Source organism: Oncorhynchus mykiss, chromosome 7 (assembly GCF_013265735.2).
Source record: "Oncorhynchus mykiss isolate Arlee chromosome 7, USDA_OmykA_1.1, whole genome shotgun sequence".
NCBI classification, from domain to species: domain Eukaryota; kingdom Metazoa; phylum Chordata; class Actinopteri; order Salmoniformes; family Salmonidae; genus Oncorhynchus; species Oncorhynchus mykiss.
The window spans coordinates 53,380,105-53,401,774 of record NC_048571.1 but is presented as its reverse complement, the minus strand read 5'-3'; the positions used below and the strand labels follow the sequence as shown (position 1 = coordinate 53,401,774).

The 21,670-nt window shown below is 41.9% G+C and overlaps 1 protein-coding gene across 2 annotated transcripts; it reads left to right on the top strand.

Annotated features, from left to right (window-relative positions):
- Positions 1 to 981: 981 nt before the first annotated feature.
- LOC101268938 (hematopoietic progenitor cell antigen CD34) lies at positions 982 to 21,274 on the top strand. 2 transcript variants are annotated; one of them, XM_021609702.2, is made up of 8 exons: positions 982 to 1,149; positions 13,356 to 13,463; positions 13,622 to 13,857; positions 14,382 to 14,462; positions 16,237 to 16,357; positions 16,453 to 16,505; positions 17,991 to 18,140; positions 19,961 to 21,274. In XM_021609702.2, exons 1-8 carry the CDS (start codon positions 1,062 to 1,064, stop codon positions 20,105 to 20,107), a joined length of 984 nt encoding a protein of 327 aa, XP_021465377.2. In that variant the 5' UTR covers positions 982 to 1,061; the 3' UTR covers positions 20,108 to 21,274. The 2 variants fall into 2 exon arrangements, with proteins under 2 accessions (XP_021465377.2, XP_021465376.2); XM_021609701.2 differs by having other exon boundaries at positions 13,619 to 13,857.
- Positions 21,275 to 21,670: the final 396 nt, after the last annotated feature.

The following is a 21,670-nucleotide window of genomic DNA, read 5'->3' as shown; positions in this document are numbered from 1 at the left end:
CCATCAACCCCCACAGTCCTACCCCATCAACCCCCCCAGTCCTACCCCATCAACCCCCCAGTCCTACTCCATCAACCCCCCAGTCCTACTCCATCAACCGCCCAGTCCTACTCCATCAACCCCCCAGTCCTACTCCATCAACCCCCCAGTCCTACTCCATCAACCCCCACAGTCCTACCCCATCAACCCCCCCAGTCCTACCCCATCAACCCCCCAGTCCTACTCCATCAACCCCTCCTCCCAGGATGAGGGCAAAGCTCAGGCTGAGAAGCAGCAAGAAGCCAGCTATCCACCTCAGCGGCTGCTGTTTTCATTGAATGTTACTGATAGGGGTTTGGTTAGAGGGATGGGGGATGGGGGATGAGGGAAAGGGAGGAAATGGATGAAGGGAGAGAGGGGAATTGAGGCCAAAGCAGGGACATGGGACATTAGGTATCAGGTTACGGGCCTGTTTCTCCAGCATCAAAAAAGAAAAATGTAAAGGCTTGTGTAGGAAGGTCTTATTTTTATCTTAATAACAGGTCACACCAATGTTTTGGCTAGCATCTTAAAAGCGTATTTTACCTCAGTGCATCTGCATAAGGCCATTAACACACCAATGGCCCACAGTCTACCTTCCATTGTATGCAGAATGACTGCTTCCCTACAAACACTTTTAGGCGTGATCTGGGGTCACAATAGAAGTGAACAACTTCACAATGTGAAGTTATAGCCACTCATTATAGACATTTCATTTTATGAACCACAGGCATTCTAACTTTGAATAATTAGCCAATATAATTTGTATAACAAAATAACAGATTTTCAAACTATGTTCAACTATACACCGCATTTTTCTCCTCTTCCCCCACCTTCTGCCTTACACCCCCCCCCCCCCCCCCCAGTAGGGGGCACTAAGGAAGGGTTAATTAACCAGTGAGAGAAGGGGTGTGGGGTTGAGCCTCAGCGAGGGAGGAGAGCCATATAAAAGTGCCAGAGCAAAAGTGGCGCTTTATCCGCCCCGCTCAAGATAGGAGGAAACCCTCCTTCTCTGTCACACATTCACACTGGACAGGAGGAGAATGTTAGCAGCAGCATCCAAAAGGAGAATGACTGAGACCCACAAAATGATGGCTTTCGCTTTGCTTTTCATCGCCACACTCCTTCACGGTAAGTAAAAATTCATACATCCATGCTTTCCAAGCTGAAGTTGAAAGAAAGCATGGCCATCTGCAGAGACAGGAAGGGTCAGGGTAGAGACTCTTCTCTTCTTTGCAGTCACTGTGCCTAGAGTATAGACTAGTCTTTACATGGCAGAATATAATTTATTGTCTGGAACATAAACACTGGAAACATGCCTGATAGCAGGCTAAACCTCCCAATCCTGAACTATCTGCGTCTGATCTATCACATTTCCTGCCAATGAGAAGAGACTTCACTTGAACTTTGAGCCATGTGTCTTTGTTCTGATGGCAACACCAAACTGCACATAAACTAACATTACAACAATAGCAGTTATTTATGTTATACTTACTTGCATTAGACTTTTGTTGCCGTGGAGGATGACATATTGAGATAGTAATTGTTTCATCTCAAACTCATGCCATGTTCATGGGATTTATTACAGATGATAAGAGTAGAAGACAGCTGGTTCAGCTATGGAAAGTACCTCGGTCTGAGGAACACATGCATGTAGATTAATGTTGAAAAGGAATCAGTATACAGTACCAGTCAAAAGTTTGGACACACCTACTCATTCAAGGGTTTTTCTTTATTTTGATTATTTTCTACATTGTATAGTGAAGACATCAAAACTATGAAATAACAGATATGGAATAATGTCTTAACCAAAAAAGTGTTAAACAAATCCAAATATATTTTAGATTTTAGATTCTTAAAAGTATCCACCAATTTGCATTGACGATAACTTTGCACACTCTTGGCATTCTCTCAACCAGTTTCACCTGGAATGCTTTTCCAACAGTCTTGAAGGATTTCCCACATATGCTGAGCACTTGGCTTCTTTTCCTTCACTCTGTGGGCCCACTAATCCCAAACCATCTCAATTGGGTTGAGGTTGGGTGATTTTGGAGGCCAGGTCATCTGATGCAGCACTCCACCGCTCTTCTTCTTGGTCAAATAGCCCTCACACAGCCCGGAGCTGTGTTGGGTCATTGTCCTGTTGAAAAACAAATGATAGTCCCACTAAGCGCAAACCAGATGGTATCGCTGCAGAATTCTGTGGTAGCCACAGGGCTATCTTCTGTATACCACCCTACCTTGTCACAACACAACTGATTGGCTCAAACGCATTAAGAAGGAAAGAAATTCCACAAATGTACTTTTAACAAGGCACACCTGTTAATTGAAATGAATTCCAGGTGACTACCTCATGAAGGTGGTTGAGAGAATGCCAAGAGTGTGCAAAGCTGTCATCAAGGCAAAGGGTGGCTACTTTTAAGAATCTCAAATCTAAAATATATTTGGATTTGTTTAACACTTTTTTCATTACTACATGATGATGATTCCAAATGATTCCAAATGTGTTATTTAATAGTTTTGATGTCTTCACTATTATTCTCCAATGTAGAAAACAGTCAAAATAAAGATACAACCCTTGAATGAGTAGGTGTGTCCAAACTTGTATCTTACAAAATCTTAATCTTAAGAATGCGTAGACACTTATTTAATATAATTCACCATTCAATGAAAAGATGCACATCACAATGCCATGCCAAGCTCGCTGACATAAATTACTGGTACCAGAATGCCTTACAGTTGTTCCAAGCAGTGTGAGGGAGAATGCATGGGTGCAAGAGGTGGAAAAGCAACAGGAGAAGCAAGAGGTACAGTAGGGACAGAGAAACAGAGAGGGAGAAAGATGGCGAGAGTGAGAAAAGAAGGGAAAAGAACAAAGCAGTCTATAGTTTGTTTAAAGACCGTACTTCCTGGTAAGAGACAAGTTTTTTTGCTTTCAAACAAATTCATATTTATACCATTTGTTTTATCGCTGGGTGCTACCATCAACTTTAGAGATGTGGAAGAGAGAGGGCTGTATTATGTTAGCACTACGCAGAATTACTGTGGTACGCTGGATTGAGTCAGAACTAAAAGACACTGGCATACAGTAGCTGTAGTAGGAGGGGCTTGTGAGAGATGGGGTTAGAGAAATTATTCAAAGAGCTGCAGCCAAACAGCAGGATGAGGGAATCTACTAAGGTGTTGTGGAACCCCAAAACTTGATGCAATTGTAACTTTTTACTTGTCACCTCTAAAAGTTCAATTCAACAAAACAGAGAATATATGGACTCATCTGCAATCTCTCCACCTTATTACAGCTTCACATGATGAGATTGTAAATGCCTGCCGGTCTAAGTTTGAATTTGAGTAAAACCACCTTGTTTTCTTAACTGAAGTCTCTACCTAACATTTCTAGAGGTTGTGTTTGTGAACACACTACAAAGGATTTAAGCCATATGCTTTTCCTTGGTTAAGGAGGCTTACTAGTTTCAGAAAGAACTCGACCTGACCTCAGGGCCTGTAATTATGTGAATCATAGATATTGTTTTAGCAACATCTACTGAACACTCACATAGGAACATGTCCAACAAAATGACTTACGGCTGAAACCCAGCACCCAATCTGAGCAAGGGGTTGCTTGTAAATACCTACTCAGGTATACACACATTTATTTCACTAGGCAAGTCAGTTAAGAACAAATCCTAATTTACAATGGGTGGGTTAACTGCCTTGTTCAGAGGCAGAACTCGGAGATTCGATCTAGCAACCTTTCGGTTACTGGCCCAACGCTCTAACCACTAGGCTACCTGCCGCCCTGTAACAGAATTAAGCAGATTTGTTTTTATCTCAGAGACAACACATGGACTTGTGATAATAATGTTGGGCTATTCCTAATGAGAAGCAGGCTGCTTTTCCACCCAGTTCTCTCCTCAGTACTTAACTATATATTTCACCCCCCGTTTTTTGTTTAAATTGTTTTTTTTAACCAAAATAAATGAATCATTCTAAATGTAAAAGCATTCTGTTTTTTTGTTAAAGGCAAGTTCACCTTTCCATTTGAGTGTCCTGATATTGTTTAGTCCAGTCTGGACATGACTGTTATTCAATATCACCTCCAGAGGCATGTTAGTAATTAGTCTGCAGGAGATTTGAGATCTCCTTGTGATTCTCTTAGGACTGAATCTATGTCCAAACGTTTTCTTATTTACTCTGTCCAGACAGGAACAGTTAAGGTAATGTATACAGCAGTGAAACTGTAACGGACAATTGGTGGAGTGAAATACATACACAAGTAGAAACAGATGTTGTGTGTACTGAATCCTGACTGAAGTCCCCAGCACTTATGTGTCATAACCGCAGGGTGGGGCAGCCATGGGTGCAGCATTAGGGCCTGATTGAAAACATGAGATCCTTCATCCTCTTTCTGGGTTTAATGCCAGGGAAAAGATCAAATCAAATCAAATCCAATCAAATTTTATTTGTCACATACACATGGTTAGCAGATGTTAATGCGAGTGTAGCGAAATGCTTGTGCTTCTAGTTCCGACAATGCAGTAATAACCAACAAGTAATCTAACTAACAATTCCAAAACTACTGTCTTGTACACAGTGTGAGGGGATAAAGAATATGTACATAAGGATATATGAATGAGTGATGGTACAGAGCAGCATAGTCAAGATACAGTAGATGGTATCGAGTATAGTATATACATATGAGATGAGTATGTAAACAAAGTGGCATAGTTAAAGTGGCTAGTGATACATGTATTACATAAGGATACAGTCGATGATATAGAGTACAGTATATACGTATGCATATGAGATGAATAATGTAGGGTAAGTAACATTATATAAGGTAGCATTGTTTAAAGTGGCTAGTGATATATTTACATAATTTCCCATCAATTCCCATTATTAAAGTGGCTGGAGTTGAGTCAGTGTCAGTGTGTTGGCAGCAGCCACTCAATGTTAGTGGTGGCTGTTTAACAGTCTGATGGCCTTGAGATAGAAGCTGTTTTTCAGTCTCTCGGTCCCAGCTTTGATGCACCTGTACTGACCTCGCCTTCTGGATGATAGCGGGGTGAACAGGCAGTGGCTCAGGTGGTTGATGTCCTTGATGATCTTTATGGCCTTCCTGTGACATCGGGTGGTGTAGGTGTCCTGGAGGGCAGGTAGTTTGCCCCCGGTGATGCGTTGTGCAGACCTCACTACCCTCTGGAGAGCCTTACGGTTGAGGGCGGAGCAGTTGCCGTACCAGGCGGCCCGCTCGATTATGCATCTGTAGAAGTTTGTGAGTGCTTTTGGTGACAAGCCGAATTTCTTCAGCCTCCTGAGGTTCTTCACAATGCTGTCTGTGTGAGTGGACCAATTCAGTTTGTCTGTGATGTGTATGCCGAGGAACTTAAAACTTGCTACCCTCTCCACTACTGTTCCATCGATGTGGATAGGGGGGTGTTCCCTCTGCTGTTTCCTGAAGTCCACAATCATCTCCTTAGTTTTGTTGACGTTGAGTGTGAGGTTATTTTCCTGACACCACACTCCGAGGGCCCTCACCTCCTCCCTGTAGGCCGTCTCGTCGTTGTTGGTAATCAAGCCTACCACTGTTGTGTCGTCCGCAAACTTGATGATTGAGTTGGAGGCGTGCGTGGCCACGCAGTCGTGGGTGAACAGGGAGTACAGGAGAGGGCTCAGAACGCACCCTTGTGGGGCCCCAGTGTTGAGGATCAGCGGGGAGGAGATGTTGTTGCCTACCCTCACCACCTGGGGGCGGCCCGTCAGGAAGTCCAGTACCCAGTTGCACAGGGCGGGGTCGAGACCCAGGGTCTCAAGCTTGATGACGAGCTTGGAGGTTACTATGGTGTTGAGTTGGTTCTGGGACAGAGACAGAGATGAAGTTGGCAGGTCAGGATTCTGCTGTTTCAGAGGCAAGAGCTGCAATGCTGTGTTTATACCCCGAGGGACTGAGGTCCAATGTCACATTCCTCAGCCACTAAAAGCAGCACTTTCAGACACAAATTCCTTAGGTCCACTAGGAGAGATGTACTATAGTGTCATACACAAGAGAAACCTGAAGAGTGACTAGAATCACCAGTAGAGTGGGGTTTTATTCAGCATCGTTCCACCTCTAAAAGCACAAGAAAAAGGATTGACACCCACCATCTCAGATTGTTCTGAAATCGTTTCTGTTAAGATTAGCATTCATGCAACATTATTTTGTTGAAATATAATTTGATCTCTGAGAAATTAAGCCAATTGATTGCACCCAAAAATTGGCCATTTTAATTTATACGATTCATATAATATTCAATAAATATAGTACCTAACATCCAATTTGGACCAAAAATATTTTAACAATGGGCAAGACATGCAGAATCTAAACGAATGGTCAAAAGCTACCGACTGAACCCCCCTCCCCCCCCCCCGAGCCAATCCCATCCCAACAACGAGTATATAGTATCAGTTCTCTGTCTGACAAGTAGCATAGAGCTGTGGCTCGGAGTATTGTTTCTCATCCTATGTAAGCAGCTTCATTAAATAGTACCCGCAAAACACTCGTCTCAACGTCAACAGTGAAGAGGCAACTCTAGGATGCTGGCCTTCTAGGCAGAGTTGCAAAGAAAAAGCCACATCTCAGACTGGCCAATAAAAATAAAATATTAAGATGGGCAAAAGAACACAGACAATGGAAGGAGGAACTCTGCCTAGAAGGCCAGCATCCCAGAGTCGCCTCTTTGCTGTTGACATTGAGACTGGTGTTTTGCGGGTATTATTTAATGAAGCTGCCAGTTGAGGACGTGTGAGGCGTCTGATTCTCAAACTTGACAATCTAATGTACTTGTCCTCTTGCTCAGATGTGCACCGGGGCCTCCCACTCCTCTTTCTATTCTGGTTAGAGACCGTTTGTGCTGTTCTGTGAAGGGAGTAGTACACAGCGCTGTACGAGATCTTCAGTTTCTTGGCAATTCCCCGCATGGAATAGCCTTCATTTCTCAGAACAAGAATAGACTGATGAGCTTCATAAGAAAGTTATTTGTTTCTGGCCATTTTGAGCCTGTAATCGAACCCACAAATGCTGATGCGCCAACTACTCAACCAGTCTAAAGGCCAGATTTATTGCTTCTTTAATCAGAACAACAGTTGTTAGTTGTGCTAACATAATTGCATAAGGGTTTTCTAATGATCAATTAGCCTTTTAAAATGTCAAACTTGGATTAGCTAATATAACGTGCCATTGGAACACAGGAGTGATGGTTGCTGATAATGGGCCTCTGTACGCCTATGTAGATATTCCATTAAAAACCAGCCGTTTCCAGCTACAATAGTCATTTACAACATTAACCATGTCTACACTGTATTTCTGATCAAGTTGATGTTGTTTTAATGGACAAAATATTTGCTTCTCTTTCAAAAACAAGGACACTTCTAAGTGACCCCAAACTTTTGAGCGGTAGTGTATATACATATTAACACCTGCTCTTTCGATGACAGTACACTGACTAGGTGAATCCAGGCAAAAGCTATGATCCCTTAAATCCACTTTAATCAGTGTAGATGAAGGGGAGGAGACAGGTTAAATAAGGAATTTTTAGCCTTGAGACATGGATTGTGTATGTGTGCCATTCAGAGTGTCAATGTGCAAGACTAAATATTTAAGTGCCTTTGAACGGAGTATGATATTAGGTGTCAGACAACACCTTGTAGAGTCCAAGTCCGACAAATTGAGGCTGTTCTGATAGCAAAAGGGCGTGCAACAGAATATTAGGAAGGTGTTCTCAGTGTTAATACAGTGCCTTCAGAAAGTATTCACACCCCTTGACTTTTTACACATTTTGTTGTGTTACTAGGTGGGATTAAAATTGATTTAATTGTCATTTTTTTGTCAACGATCTACACAAAATACTCTGTCAAAATGGAATAAAAATTTGAACAATTGTAAAAAATAAAATTATAATAATAATTTTAAAAAATAACACAAATATACTGTATCTTGATTAGATAAGTATTCAACCCCTTGAGTCAAGACCTTTGGCAGCGATAACATCTGCGATTACAGCACATTATACTTTTTTTATTCTTCAAGCTCTGTCAAGTTGGTTGTTGATTATTGCTAGACAGTCATTTTCAAGTCTTGCCATAGATTTTCAAGACGATTTAAGACACAACTCTAGTTAGGCCACTCAGGAACATTCAATGACATCTTGGTAAGCAACTCCAGAGTATATTTGGCCTTGTGTTTTAGGTTATTGTCCTGCTGAAAGGTGAATTTGTCTCACAGTTTCTGTTGGAAAGAAGACTGAACCTGGTTTTCCCCTAGGATTTTGCCTGTACTTAGCTCTATTCCTTTTATTTTATCCTAACAAACTCTAGTCCATGCTGATGACAAGCATACTCATAACATGATGCAGCCACACCCATGCTTGAATATACGAAGAGCGGTACTCAGTGATGTGTTGTGTTGGATTTGTCCCAAACATAATACTGTGTATTCAGGACATAAAGGGAATTTCTTTGTCACATTTTTTGCAGTTTTACTTTAGAGCCTTGTTGGAAACAGGAAGTTAGAAAGGACACCTGTGTCTTTGTAGTGACTGGGTGTATTGATACACCATCCAGTGTAATTAATAACTTCACCATGCTCAACGGGATATTCAAAATCTGCTTATTTTATTTTAACCATCTACTAATAGATGCCCTTCTTTGCGAAAAAATAATGTTAAACACTATTGTTGCACACAGAGTGAGTCCATGGAACTTATTAAGTGACTTGTCATGCAAATTTGTACTCTTGAACTTATTTAGGCTTGTCAAAACAAAGGGTTTGAGTACGTATTGACTCGAGACATTTCATTTTTTCATTTTTAATGAATTTGAACAAATTTCTAAAAACATAATTCCACTTTGACAATATGGGGTATTGTGTGTAGGCCAGTGACACAAAATCGAAATGTTATCAATTTTAAATTCAGGCTGTAACACAACAAAACGTGGAAAAAGTCAAGGGGTGTAAATACTTTATAAATTCTCTGTATATATTTTTTTTACGAAGTCGCTTAAACGAGATCCTAAGTCATTCAAACAAGATAATTTGTAGTCTCCTCTTTTTTTTCCTTGGGCTTCAGGGCATCCATTAGTAAACACAGTTAAACTGCCACAAAACTGCAGGAAAAACCAAACTCAAGTGACACCTGTATTAACAGTTGCTAGCCTACGTATACCAGTGTGAGAACCTCCCTCAGTACTGTTGACTCATCTGTTTACACAGCACGCTGACTGTTTGACACCTGCTCATCATACGGATTTAGCCAATCCAATCAATGCAACACACAGCATTCAACACACTGCAACAACTGACTGTAAATGTTAAATTCCACAAGCAAACACGGTGGAAAGACAGTCGGAAATGTCCAACCTAGTGATACAGTAGCTTATCCAAAACCCTGCCAATTATTCTACACACTTTTATTTTAGAATGGCTATGACCTGTTCTTTCTTGGACAAGACTTATGTGGCTTTAACCAGAAAACAACAATGTGTTACTGTATGGAGAAATGACAGGGAGGGAGGAGAGAGTCGTAATGAGATCTACAGAATTATCATAATGCCTAGTGGGTGAGGTAATGACGTTGTGTGAGAGGAGTCGAAAGGGAAAGGAGGGGGCCATTAGTATCTCAGTAAACATGTTCAATCTCAGGAAAAAGGGAGTCAGACGCATGACTTATTAGTGTTTTTATACCAGTACTATCTATGCCAGTTTAGTCTATTAAAAATACACTGCCCGGCATGGTATCCACTGTATTAGCACTGTCCGTAGTAGCTGACAATAGTAGCATTCAATAGTAGAAACTATTAAGTCTGGCACTTCACGTAAAACAGGCTTTCACCTCAGAGGGCCAGATGGGTAGAAGTAGTAAAATAACACATTTTTGGAGAAAAGGTATTAATTCAATATCACAGTGAGGGCACAATTTCAGTAAACAGTAGTATATTTCAGCAAGGAGTTCAGATGTTTAACAGGCTAGCTAGATGGGAACTTAATTCACCTAGATGATTTGATATTGTGTATTCTACTGACTAATGAGTCTGAAACGGGCACTGGTGTTGTCTAGGGAAGCACAGCTCTCCTATTACTTCTTCGTAGCATATGAGAGCTGGGACTGAGATGGAGTCAGTATCAAATCCCATTAGTCTAAAAGACATGGCCATCCCCATGTAAGGGTATCAGTGATATATCAAGACCCCCATTCAAAAGGCCCCACTTACAGGCACAGACGGGCACAAGGGTCTTATATTTCACTTTAAAACTTGCCATGGCGTTTATATGCCCATGGTTTCACCCTGTTGGAGGATAATGGGTGTTACACACTGGAGAGATATCCTTACCCTCTTTTAGCAGTGAGTGGCACCTCTCTTATAGCATAACGCCTGGCAAAGAAGACTTTAGACAAACCATATTTGATGGTTGGTTTATTGAAATATCAAATGCTTCAAGCGTTTAGAAATTATAAGTTCGTTTTCGAGAGTGTGAAAGCGGTGCAGGTGTTATACTGGAACAAATATAAACGCAACATGCAACAATTTCAAAATATTTACTGAGTTATAGTTCATATGAGGAAATAAGTTAATTGAAATATGTTCATTAGGCCCTGGACTTTACATGACTGGGAATACAGATATGCATCTGTTGGTCACAGATACCTTAAAAAAAAAATGGGGCTCACAATGGGCAACAGAATCTCATCACTGTATTTGTATGCATTCAAATTGCCATCAATCAAATGCAATTGCATTCGTTGTCCATAGCTTATGCCTGCCCGTACCATAAGCCCACTGCCATCATGGGACACTCTGTTCACATTGTTGAACATCAGCAAACCGCTTGCCCACACGACACCATCCACACGGTCTGCAGTTCTGAGGCTCATGAAACATGGGACAAACACATTACATGTTGCATTTATGTGTTTGTTCAGTGTATATTAATCCACATGAGTTAGTTAAGTAGTTTTGAAGAAGTAAGAATCTTATCTGTCCAGCCACATAGCTAACTGGGTATGAGGACATGAATGCACATACTAAGACTTTAAAGAGTGTAATAATATACAGTGCCTTGCGAAAGTATTCGGCCCCCTTGAACTTTGCGACCTTTTGCCACATTTCAGGCTTCAAACATAAAGATATAAAACTGTATTTTTTTGTGAAGAATCAACAACAAGTGGGACACAATCATGAAGTGGAACGACATTTATTGGATATTTCAAACTTTTTTAACAAATCAAAAACTGAAAAATTGGGCGTGCAAAATTATTCAGCCCCCTTAAGTTAATACTTTGTAGCGCCACCTTTTGCTGTGATTACAGCTGTAAGTCGCTTGGGGTATGTCTCTATCAGTTTTGCACATCCAGAGACTGAATTTTTTTCCCATTCCTCCTTGCAAAACAGCTCGAGCTCAGTGAGATTGGATGGAGACCATTTGTGAACAGCAGTTTTCAGTTCTTTCCACAGATTCTCGATTGGATTCAGGTCTGGACTTTGACTTGGCCATTCTAACACCTGGATATGTTTATTTTTGAACCATTCCATTGTAGATTTTGCTTTATGTTTTGGATCATTGTCTTGTTGGAAGACAAATCTCCGTCCCAGTCTCAGGTCTTTTGCAGACTCCATCAGGTTTTCTTCCAGAATGGTCCTGTATTTGGCTCCATCCATCATCCCATCAATTTTAACCATCTTCCCTGTCCCTGCTGAAGAAAAGCAGGCCCAAACCATGATGCTGCCACCACCATGTTTGACAGTGTGTTGCTCTCTGCGCTTTTGACGGACCTCTGAGACTATCACAGTGCAGGTGCATTTATACGGAGACTTGATTACACACAGGTGGATTGTATTTATCATCATTAGTCATTTAGGTCAACATTGGATCATTCAGAGATCCTCACTGAACTTCTGGAGAGAGTTTGCTGCACTGAAAGTAAAGGGGCTGAATAATTTTGCACGCCCAATTTTTCAGTTTTTGATTTGTTAAAAAAGTTTGAAATATCCAATAAATGTCATTCCACTTCATGATTGTGTCCCACTTGTTGTTGATTCTTCACAAAAAAATACAGTTTTATATCTTTATGTTTGAAGCCTGAAATGTGGCAAAAGGTCGCAAAGTTCAAGGGGGCCGAATACTTTCGCAAGGCACTGTAACTCCCATTTCCAGTAAATGACACAGTGACAAGAGAACGTTTATTTGCACTGGGGCCGTGTTCCCACGCATCCAAGACATCTACTTGAAACAGTTACTGAGGAAGTCCCGCAGCATCATCAAGGACCCCACTCATGAGCTGTTCACTCCCTTACCATCGGACAGACGGTATCGGAGCATGGTCTGCCACAGTTTCTATCTAAAAGCCATCAGACTGCTATACACTTGAACTGGACTGGGGACCTGCACTGACTCTCCGTCCCTTAACACACATGCATGCTCACACACACTCATGCTACACACACACACACACACACACACATCACAGTTGCTGCTACCAGACTCTTATTTACTATTGCTAATAGTGCACAATTTAAAACACTTGGCCCACAATCCCCCCCTTTCTGATACATGTGTAAACATTGTACTATAAATTGTGCCTTCCTGTATTATACTGATGCTAAAATGTTTATTCTATTCTACTGAGCCATTTACTTTGTTGGCATTCTTGTATTTTATTATTGTTGAGAAGGAGCCTACAAGTAAGCATTTCATTGGACAGTGTCTACCATGTTTATCCTGTACATGATACTAATAAGACTAGAAACTTGAACTTGGAACAGGCTGAGCTGAAGACTTATCCTACATTTAGGCTATTAATTACAGGCCCTGCTGCATGGGGCCTAATTGATTTCAGGTCAGGCCCTGGGTGGAATCTATTAGAGACGGGCACCATTAGTTTAACACAAACACCTCACTCTAGATTACATTCACAGCCCATGAGACACCACCCCCCCCCCCCCCCCCCCCCCCCCCTACTAATACCAGCATATATTGGTGTGGCAGGATTGCTATCAGTTATGCTAGTCCAGGTGCTAAGTCAAGTCTGTTAGCACACATGCTGTAGAATTAATGTGGTGATATAAGCCAGGATAGGTCTGGGCTCAGTTGAGCATAGCATGGAAATTCAATGTCATGTAAAAGTCAATACAAATGACCATGTAGCTTGGTGTAAATTAGAATAGCAACCCTCAAGATAAGTGACACAGAAGACTCTACTCTTTCAGGATTGGACATCATTGTTGTTACAAAGTTGTCATAGTAGCTACAGTACATGTTGGGATGCAAGTGTTATACCATAAGTTATCCAATTGTTGTTCTCTTCCAGGTGGCGTAGTTGCAGAATATGAGGTTGTTACTGGGCTCACACGGCCAGTGAATGATGCTGGAGTCATTCGTGGGGATGACATTGATACTACACAACTGTCAGATGAAGGTAAGACACTTATCCATTAGCAGATTATCTCCACAGAGCCACTATGGGTGTTGCTGTATTTATATACCGTCCTATAGGCTCATCCCATCATTTTTTTGTCAACAATGAATTAAATACAATTGGACATAGGCCTAAAACCCTAACCCTTTTTTCAGAAGCAGATACACCCTTTTTCCAGATCATTGTATTCCCCAGTATTCCTGGACTGGACCTCTCAGACATTTTAGATGACACCACAGCGGCTCCAGTCACCAAGGTGGTAGAGGAGACCACAGACATGAGGGAGGCCACAGAGAAGACTGGTGAAGCAGCAACCACAGACGACAACCAGGAGACCCAGGCTCCCCAGCAGATTCTGATCTCCCAGTCAAGTGACATGGTGCTCATTCCAGAGGTGATCCTAGAGTGCAGTGACAATACTATCCAAATTGGGCCTCCCGAGTGGCGCAGCGGTCTAAGGCACTGCATCGCAGTGTCACTACAGTCCCGGGTTCAATCCTGGGCGATATCGCTGCTGGCCGCGACCGGGAGACCCATGATGCGGCACACAATTGGCCCAGTGTTGTCTGGGTTAGGGGAGGGTTTGGCCGGCCGCGATGTCCTTGTCCCATTGCGCTCTAGTGACTCCTTGTGGCGAGCCAGGCACATGCACGCTGACTTCAGTCACCAGTTGTTACGGTGTTTCCTCTGACACGTTGGTATGGCTGGCTTCTGCGTTAAGCATGCACTGTGTTGCAGCGATGGGACAAGACTAACTACCAATTGAATATCACAAAATTGGGGAGAAAAAGGGGTAAAAAGTACAAAAAAATTATAAGATTACTTGTATTTTTTATACCATCCAAATCACCCAATCCATGTACAGAATGAATGACACACACTCTAGTCTAACTGAAGTGGTCTGGTCTCTCTCCACAGGCTGGTGTGATGTGTGTTGATAAACAAGCGGTCCAGGACAGAGATGCAGTGAGTCTGAAACTAAAGGCCTCGTCCAGCTGTGTAAGTACTGTCCACGCCACAGGTATGCACGCACATGTATGGACACACACCTCACCAAAAGAAAAGCCACTGCCTTCCTGATCTGACATTCAGGAAACACTCTTGGCAGCAGTGTCCACCTCAGTTCAAACTGTATCCAGAGGGTTGTCTCAAGGTGGAAAATGTGAGCGGAAGCTAAGATGGTCAGAGTAAGAAGTTAGATGATTGGGTCTTGAAGCAAAATCATAACAGGAAAAAGGAAAATGCGTTTGTTTACAGAGATGCCACTTTCTATTTGCCCCTTTTCAAATCATTGCTCATGAGCTAAGAAGGAAATTCCTCTTCATTAATCAGCAGTGATTAATATGTCTCCAGTGGGCAGTTTTCAAGGAGGCAAGTGGCACACCAGCCCTTCTCCTCCCTAGTTATGCCTGCCAGGTGAGGAGGGGGAGTCAAAATAGTTTGTTACAACTCAAGGTATGCCTTCAGGAGAGAGGTCCAGAGAGGGCGAGAAGAACGTGTCGAAAGGTTTGGCGTGAAGGGAGGCTGGGCGGTGGTGGGGCTGCTGTAGCGTATGTATCAAAGTGATTCCTCAGCGTCTAGGGGCAGTGCCGGTTGGGCTAACAGGTATTCCGCTCCGTGCAGGTCGGGCCAGGTAAGGGAAGGGATGTCTGGCATTTCTCAGCTGTGTCTGTCTGCCTGCCGTCTGGAGCTCCAGATCCTCTGATCTCAGTCAAGATTAAATTGTATTAAATGGTTCCCTGGAATAGAGGAGTCTCCCATTAAGAGGCCTATGTAAACTATGTAACAGTATTGAATGGGACCGAGCTCCCCCCACTCTTTCTCCATTTAGGCTTGCATGGGAAAGCCCCTGCCGCATGGCATGTAATCAGTGACACGCTCACTCTTACACCAGATTAAGCGTTATGACTTGACTGGCTTCATCCGGGTTAGACACCACATTTCCTTTAATGTGGGGGATCTTAATGACACATCCATGTATGTTTCCAATTATATGAGGATCATATTTAGATTATTATTATTTTTTTTAAATCAATTATAAACAAATTACTGATGAATACTGATACAATTCTGAGGTAAATGGTGCGCTACACAATATAGCTGCATCAGGGGCTGGAGGCAAAACATGTTTACCTTGAGCTCACAGCAACTACTCAAACTTCTAATAGAACATTCCTGAATGATAACATAAAGTAGGCTAGCAAATACATGTCATCCAATGACCCCTCACTTCTAACCCCTTACAGAGAGTACTAAAAAATAAGTTGATTCAGGGAAAAGAGAAGTGAATAAAACTGTTTTCAACATAAAGATGATAGTTTGTGTGCTGTACATGAATTATATTCTACATGCTCTGAGTGCCATAGCAGATGAGGCCTTGAGAGCGGTCTAGTTTCCTTGGCAGAGCCCGTGAGCTTTGTAATGAGGCCAGCTGTCCACTCTGGGGCTGGGATCAAGGGTTTGAGCAGAGCTGTCTGTGGGGGCTGGTGGCTCTATTTGGATCATGTTACATGGGGTGGAGTATAATTGCACAAGGTTTTGGTATCATTTTTTGGCTTATGGGAAAGAAAGAAAGATGGGATGAGGTAGGTTCCTCTCAGGGTATACATTTCTAAAGAGCCATAGTTGTGAATGTGTATGCACATTAATGTACTGTATGTGAGCACATTTCGGGAAGACAATTCCCACTTCAGTCATCTAAATGACAAGGACTAAACAGAGGTTCTGTAGCCCAAGTGCAAACACTTTATTAATCCAACTAGTCTTTCCACAGGAAGAGACCAGGTCTAAAATTGAAAGTGTTCTGGAGCACCTGTGTGGGGTCGACTGTAAACTGGAGGTCTTTCAGGAGGACAACTCTAATGAAATCCTGATCTTTGGCCAATACATAGAAGGTTAGTCTCCTCCTCTGCTTTTTAATTATGTGGGATGACTCTGATAGTCTGTTGTTGAAAAAATATTAACCAAATCACATGTTCTCTTCTTACAGCTGATGCTAAAGGAATGGCAGAGAAGTTCAACAATGACAATATAAAAGACAAGGTAGAGTCTCACGTCTCTTTATTTCTAATTAAATACCAGGAAAACAACACATTATTCCAATTCCACATATGAAGTTCACAGAATTCACACCACGTACACGTCCATGCCTGAGTCATGAGAAAGACATTATGTTCAGTGGCCACTGCAGTCACACCTACAATAAAGGGCTTTAATTTGTGCACAGTGGTAAGTGAGGTAAAGTCACAGTGCTGATTTGGCTCCTGATCTAACCACAGTGAAATAAACAAGGAGACACGCCTCCACCACAGACATGATTCCTCACTCACGGCTCCAAGCTGCCGGGAAGATGTTGCATGACAAACAGAAGAAGAAAAAAAAAACTTTTTTTTCCCCGGTGGACATGGTGTTCCCAGCGGGAATGAGGAATGGGTGATCCTTCTCATGCTCCCTCCAACCATGTTGTCCTTTTGACATTAGACACTCTGTGCTCCATCTCTACACCCGCTCTTACACCCCTTGCAGCACTAAAAACAGTTTAGTGAGCTGCACCCAGCCACACTTTTCTCATTATGTTGGTCAGTCAGTTCAATGGCACCTTTGTGTTCAGACTTTGCTGTGGAGGGTTGGGAGATTATGCCCTTTCTCCACTCAGTCAGTTATCTCTATACTGTATAGCCTTACGATAGCCCTGGGTACAGAAAGCCTGTAGTCATCCTCTACATCAGGGATGGGCAACTTTGATGGGGGCCACAAAAAAACACAACTCATTATGTGGGTCTGCGTTTGTAGTTTTACAGCTATTTTACTGCAGTTCTACACACTTTACCATAGGGTGGAGGTAAATGTTTGCAGTTTTTAACATGATAACTGATGATCAAATGGGCAGTACCCTGGTTAGTAATTCAACCATGCTTACCACAAGTTTAGATAGCTGGCCGCTAAACTAATTTACCAATCTAAAATAAAATTGCTGACATAGGCTAATTGAGTTTTATTTGTTTTATTTTAATTTCACCTTTATTTAAGCAGGTAGGCCAGCTGAGAACAAGTTCTCATTTACAACTGCGACCTGGCCAAGATAAAGCAAAGCAGTGTGACAAAAACAACACAGTTACACAACCAAATTTTAAAATTGCACCTTGTATATTCTATTATTCTAACTCTCAACAGGAAGTTGAGACCCCGACTGTTTTAATTGGTTCATGGTCTACTGAAGGGGGCTGCCAGTTGCCTATCCCAGCTCTACAGTCTAGGGGTAAAATATCCTGACCCAGATGGCATCAGAGGCCCTGCTATTACTAGTGACAGTATACAATCTATACCAGAAAAATGCAGATGACTGCTGTAATTCACACAGGGTATTTTGTAAGAAAGACCATGTATAGTTCCAGCCATGCAGGGATTGTGGATTCTTTGCTTGTAAAACTATTTAGAACTTTTTTCCCCGTCCCCCCTGCGTCCCCCTAACATTTATGAAACACCCTGAATTCCTGATATTAACGTGTATAACTCTCATCTCTATAGATTGATTTTGAGGAAGCTGTTCCTCGCTGGGGGAAGAACTCCAAGCTAGTGCTGGTCTCCCTGCTGCTCACTGGACTGCTCCTGGCTATTCTTCTCATTGCAGGCTACTACCTGAAAACCCACCGCCCACCACCCAAGGGAGCGAGACTGGTGAGTGGTCATGATATGAGAGAGACACATAGAAAGCTAAAACTGTAAAGGATTAAGTTCACTGGGAAGACTGGGTGGTTGATGCACATCTTGCTTGTCTATTTAAAATGTTATGACTGGATTTAAGGTGAGGTTATCCTTTGGTTGCTTCCTCACTCAAACCCACACTCACATAAACAGCTCTAAGTCTTCTCTGCTGTTTCTATTTCATCCTCATACCAGGTGGCCACAAGTTACATTTTTTTCTCTCCTACAAAAGCCTCATGAGATTCTCCGAAATAGCTTTCATATGGGCCACACCCATATGCTGGTTTAGACAAAATGATGTGGCACTGCCTTCCTTTGGCGTCTTCTTTTCACAGTCAGTTGTCATACGCATCGCATAAACTAACCTCAATCTCATCTGATTGACACAAACATTCCTAACCTCAGCCCAGACTCCCTATCTCCACCATACATGTTTAAATTGCATCATAGAGTGATTGTGTTTTATTTGTACATTTACATTTACATTTTTTTTATTTTATTTAACCTTTATTTAACTTGGCAAGTCCAATCACTGAGATAAGATTGGAGATGTTGGTTAGAGCTGCCCTGCAATATAAAAAACACTCACAAAATGTGAGTTTTTGCTATTCACATGAAGCATTGCCTGATGTGAACCATGCCTCGAAAAAAAAGAGATCTCAGAAGACTAAGAATAGTTGACTTATATAACGCTGGAAAGGGTTACAAAAGTATCTCTAAAAGCCCTGATGTTCATCAGTCCACGGTAAGACAAATTGTCTACAAATAGAGAAAGTTCAGCACTGTTGCTACTCTCCTGAGGAGTGGCCATCCTGCAAAGATGACTGCAAGAGCACAGTGCAGAATGCTCAATGAAAAATCCTAGTCTCAGCTAAAGACTTACAGAAATCTCTGGAACATGCTAACATCTCTGTTGACGAGTTTACTATATGTAAAACACTAAACAAGAATGGTTTTCATGGAAGGACACCACGGAAGAAGCCACTGCTGTCCAAAAAAAACCCATTGCTGCACGTCTGAAGTATGCAAACAAGCACCTGAATGTTCCACAGCACTACTGGCAAAATATTCTGTGGACAGATGAAACTAAAGTCGAGTTGTTTGGAAGGAAGGAACACAACACTATGTGTGGAGGAAAAAAAGGCACAGCACACCAACATCAAAACCTAATTCCCAACTGTAAAATATGGTGGAGGCAGCATCATGGTTTGGGGCTGATTTGCTGCCTCAGGGCCTGGACAGCTTGCTACAGTATCATTGACAGAAAAATTAATTCCCATGTTTAAGCAGAATTCCTCCTGAACGTTGTGCAGGTCTGATCCGCTTGGTTGAGGTTATTGCTGCCAAAGGAGGGTCAAACAGTTATTAAATCCAAGGGTTCACATACTTTTCCACCCTGCACTGTGAATGTTTACACGGTGTGTTCAATAAAGACATGAAACCTATAATTGTTTGTGTGTTATTAGTTTAAGCAGACTGTATTTGTCTATTGTTGTGACTTAGATGAAGATCAGATCAAATGTTATGACCAATTGATGCAAAAATCCAGGTAATTCCAAAGGGTTCACATACTTTTTCTTGCCACTATATAAAACATGTCCTAAACTCAATACTCAGTGCAAACTGTATGTGATGTGCCGTTGTTTGCTATTCCTTCAGTTGAATCTGTACTGTTATCACAATATTTCAGTACTAAGTCCAAGCTCTATACCGCTTAACACTTATGGCCCATACCAGCCTGCCATCAATGTTTCTTTAATTGAATCTATATGGTTCCTCTGTTGTGCCTGCAGGCCGAAGAGGGTTTCCAGGTGGATGAGGAGAACCAGGCCAACACTCTGGTATCTGTGGCCCCTCTGCAACCACAGGATCCCCTGGACAAGCCCCCCACCAACGGCCACTCCGCCACCCAGACCCCCGTTGCCGACACCGAAATGTGAACAAGCTCTGAAGGACACCCCCACCGCCCCATTCCTCCATCACCACATTCCCAATACCTCTCCCCCTTAGAGTTACCTGGGGATACTGCACTCTGACACGGACAAAGATTCAACATCCAACCCCACCTGATCCAACCCTCCACCCCCAGGATGATGACAATGAGGAAACTGATGACGACGATGCCTGTAATGTGAAGAACAGATTGTGATCACTGGCCTCTATTAGGTTTCAGTAGCGTCAGAGAAGGAGCCTAAACTCAGTTTGGGGGACTGGACAGCTGGGACACAGACTGCAGTCCAGAAACAATAATCACAGCAAAGAAAGGGCAACAGATCACCAAAATTGACAGTTTGTGTTTCCAAATTCAAGTATAAATCAAGGTATATGCTATATCTTAAACACTTGCAGATCTGAAATGTACTCATTTGAACTAAAGCGTCATTGTAGTTTAAAGTATTGATTGCTTGGTTCATTTGTTTGTATGATCTTATGTGATTGTTTGCTTGACTCGCCTGTTCGAGGTAAGAAGTCAAATTTGGGTAACAGAAGTGGAGAAAGAGTGATTCAATTAATGGAGATAATTTGAACCATTGAAGAGGTTGAATAGGCAGCTTTAAAATAAGTATCGATATGACTGGCTAGTGCAGAGCTCAGAGTTGAATCCTGTTGCCGTTAATCGAGGCCTGTCATAAATTGTGTGAGGGGCTGCCGTATGTTTGTTTCAGAATTATGTACAGTAGGCTTAGTGTGTCACTATTTATCAAGACAAACTTTCTATTGTACAGTTTTTTTAAACATGTTTTTTTCTGTTCTGACTTACCACTGTGTCTTTGAGAATGTTGAACCAGGTAGACTCATTTTATCATTCAGGAAAACAGACTGATCAAATTCGCCCACAAAACTTGTCTATAATATTAGTCTCTATGGTGCACTGCCGCTAGATTTTTGACAAAACCCCTAAACATATTCAACATTTCAAAGACACTTTATGTCCTCAATGAATCAGTCCATCATGAAACATACATGCATGGATGAAAGTGAAGCTGTATTTTAGCTATTGTTTTTTAAGGACTGATTGTTTTCATACAATATTGCATGTGTACATATGCCCTTTTTCTCGGTTTGTAATATCTGTGTCCCACATAAATTGCGATTGTGTCAATGTTGCTACTGTTTCTTTGTCTTTCTGACCATGTCACACTAGCCTGACCATGTCACAAAGCATGGCACACACTTCCATCTCTTTATAGACCCAATATGAGGAACAGCGAAGGCATTATTCAAATGAGGTTCTTCTGACACCTACAACTGTTTTGGGCTTCTTTAAAAAAACATCTTTATGAACCAAATGTTTAATGTGTAATCAAAAAGGTATCAAAGGCTATAAAAAAAAAAAAAATCTCAACTAGATACAGTTTACAGTATTAACTAGCATTGCCTGATGAACTTACCACAGATGACATTATTTTGGACATTGCAATATCTGACAGTGTATGCTAACCATGTACATTTCTATACCATTCATCTAATACCATTCTAGATATCATATGACAGCCACAAAT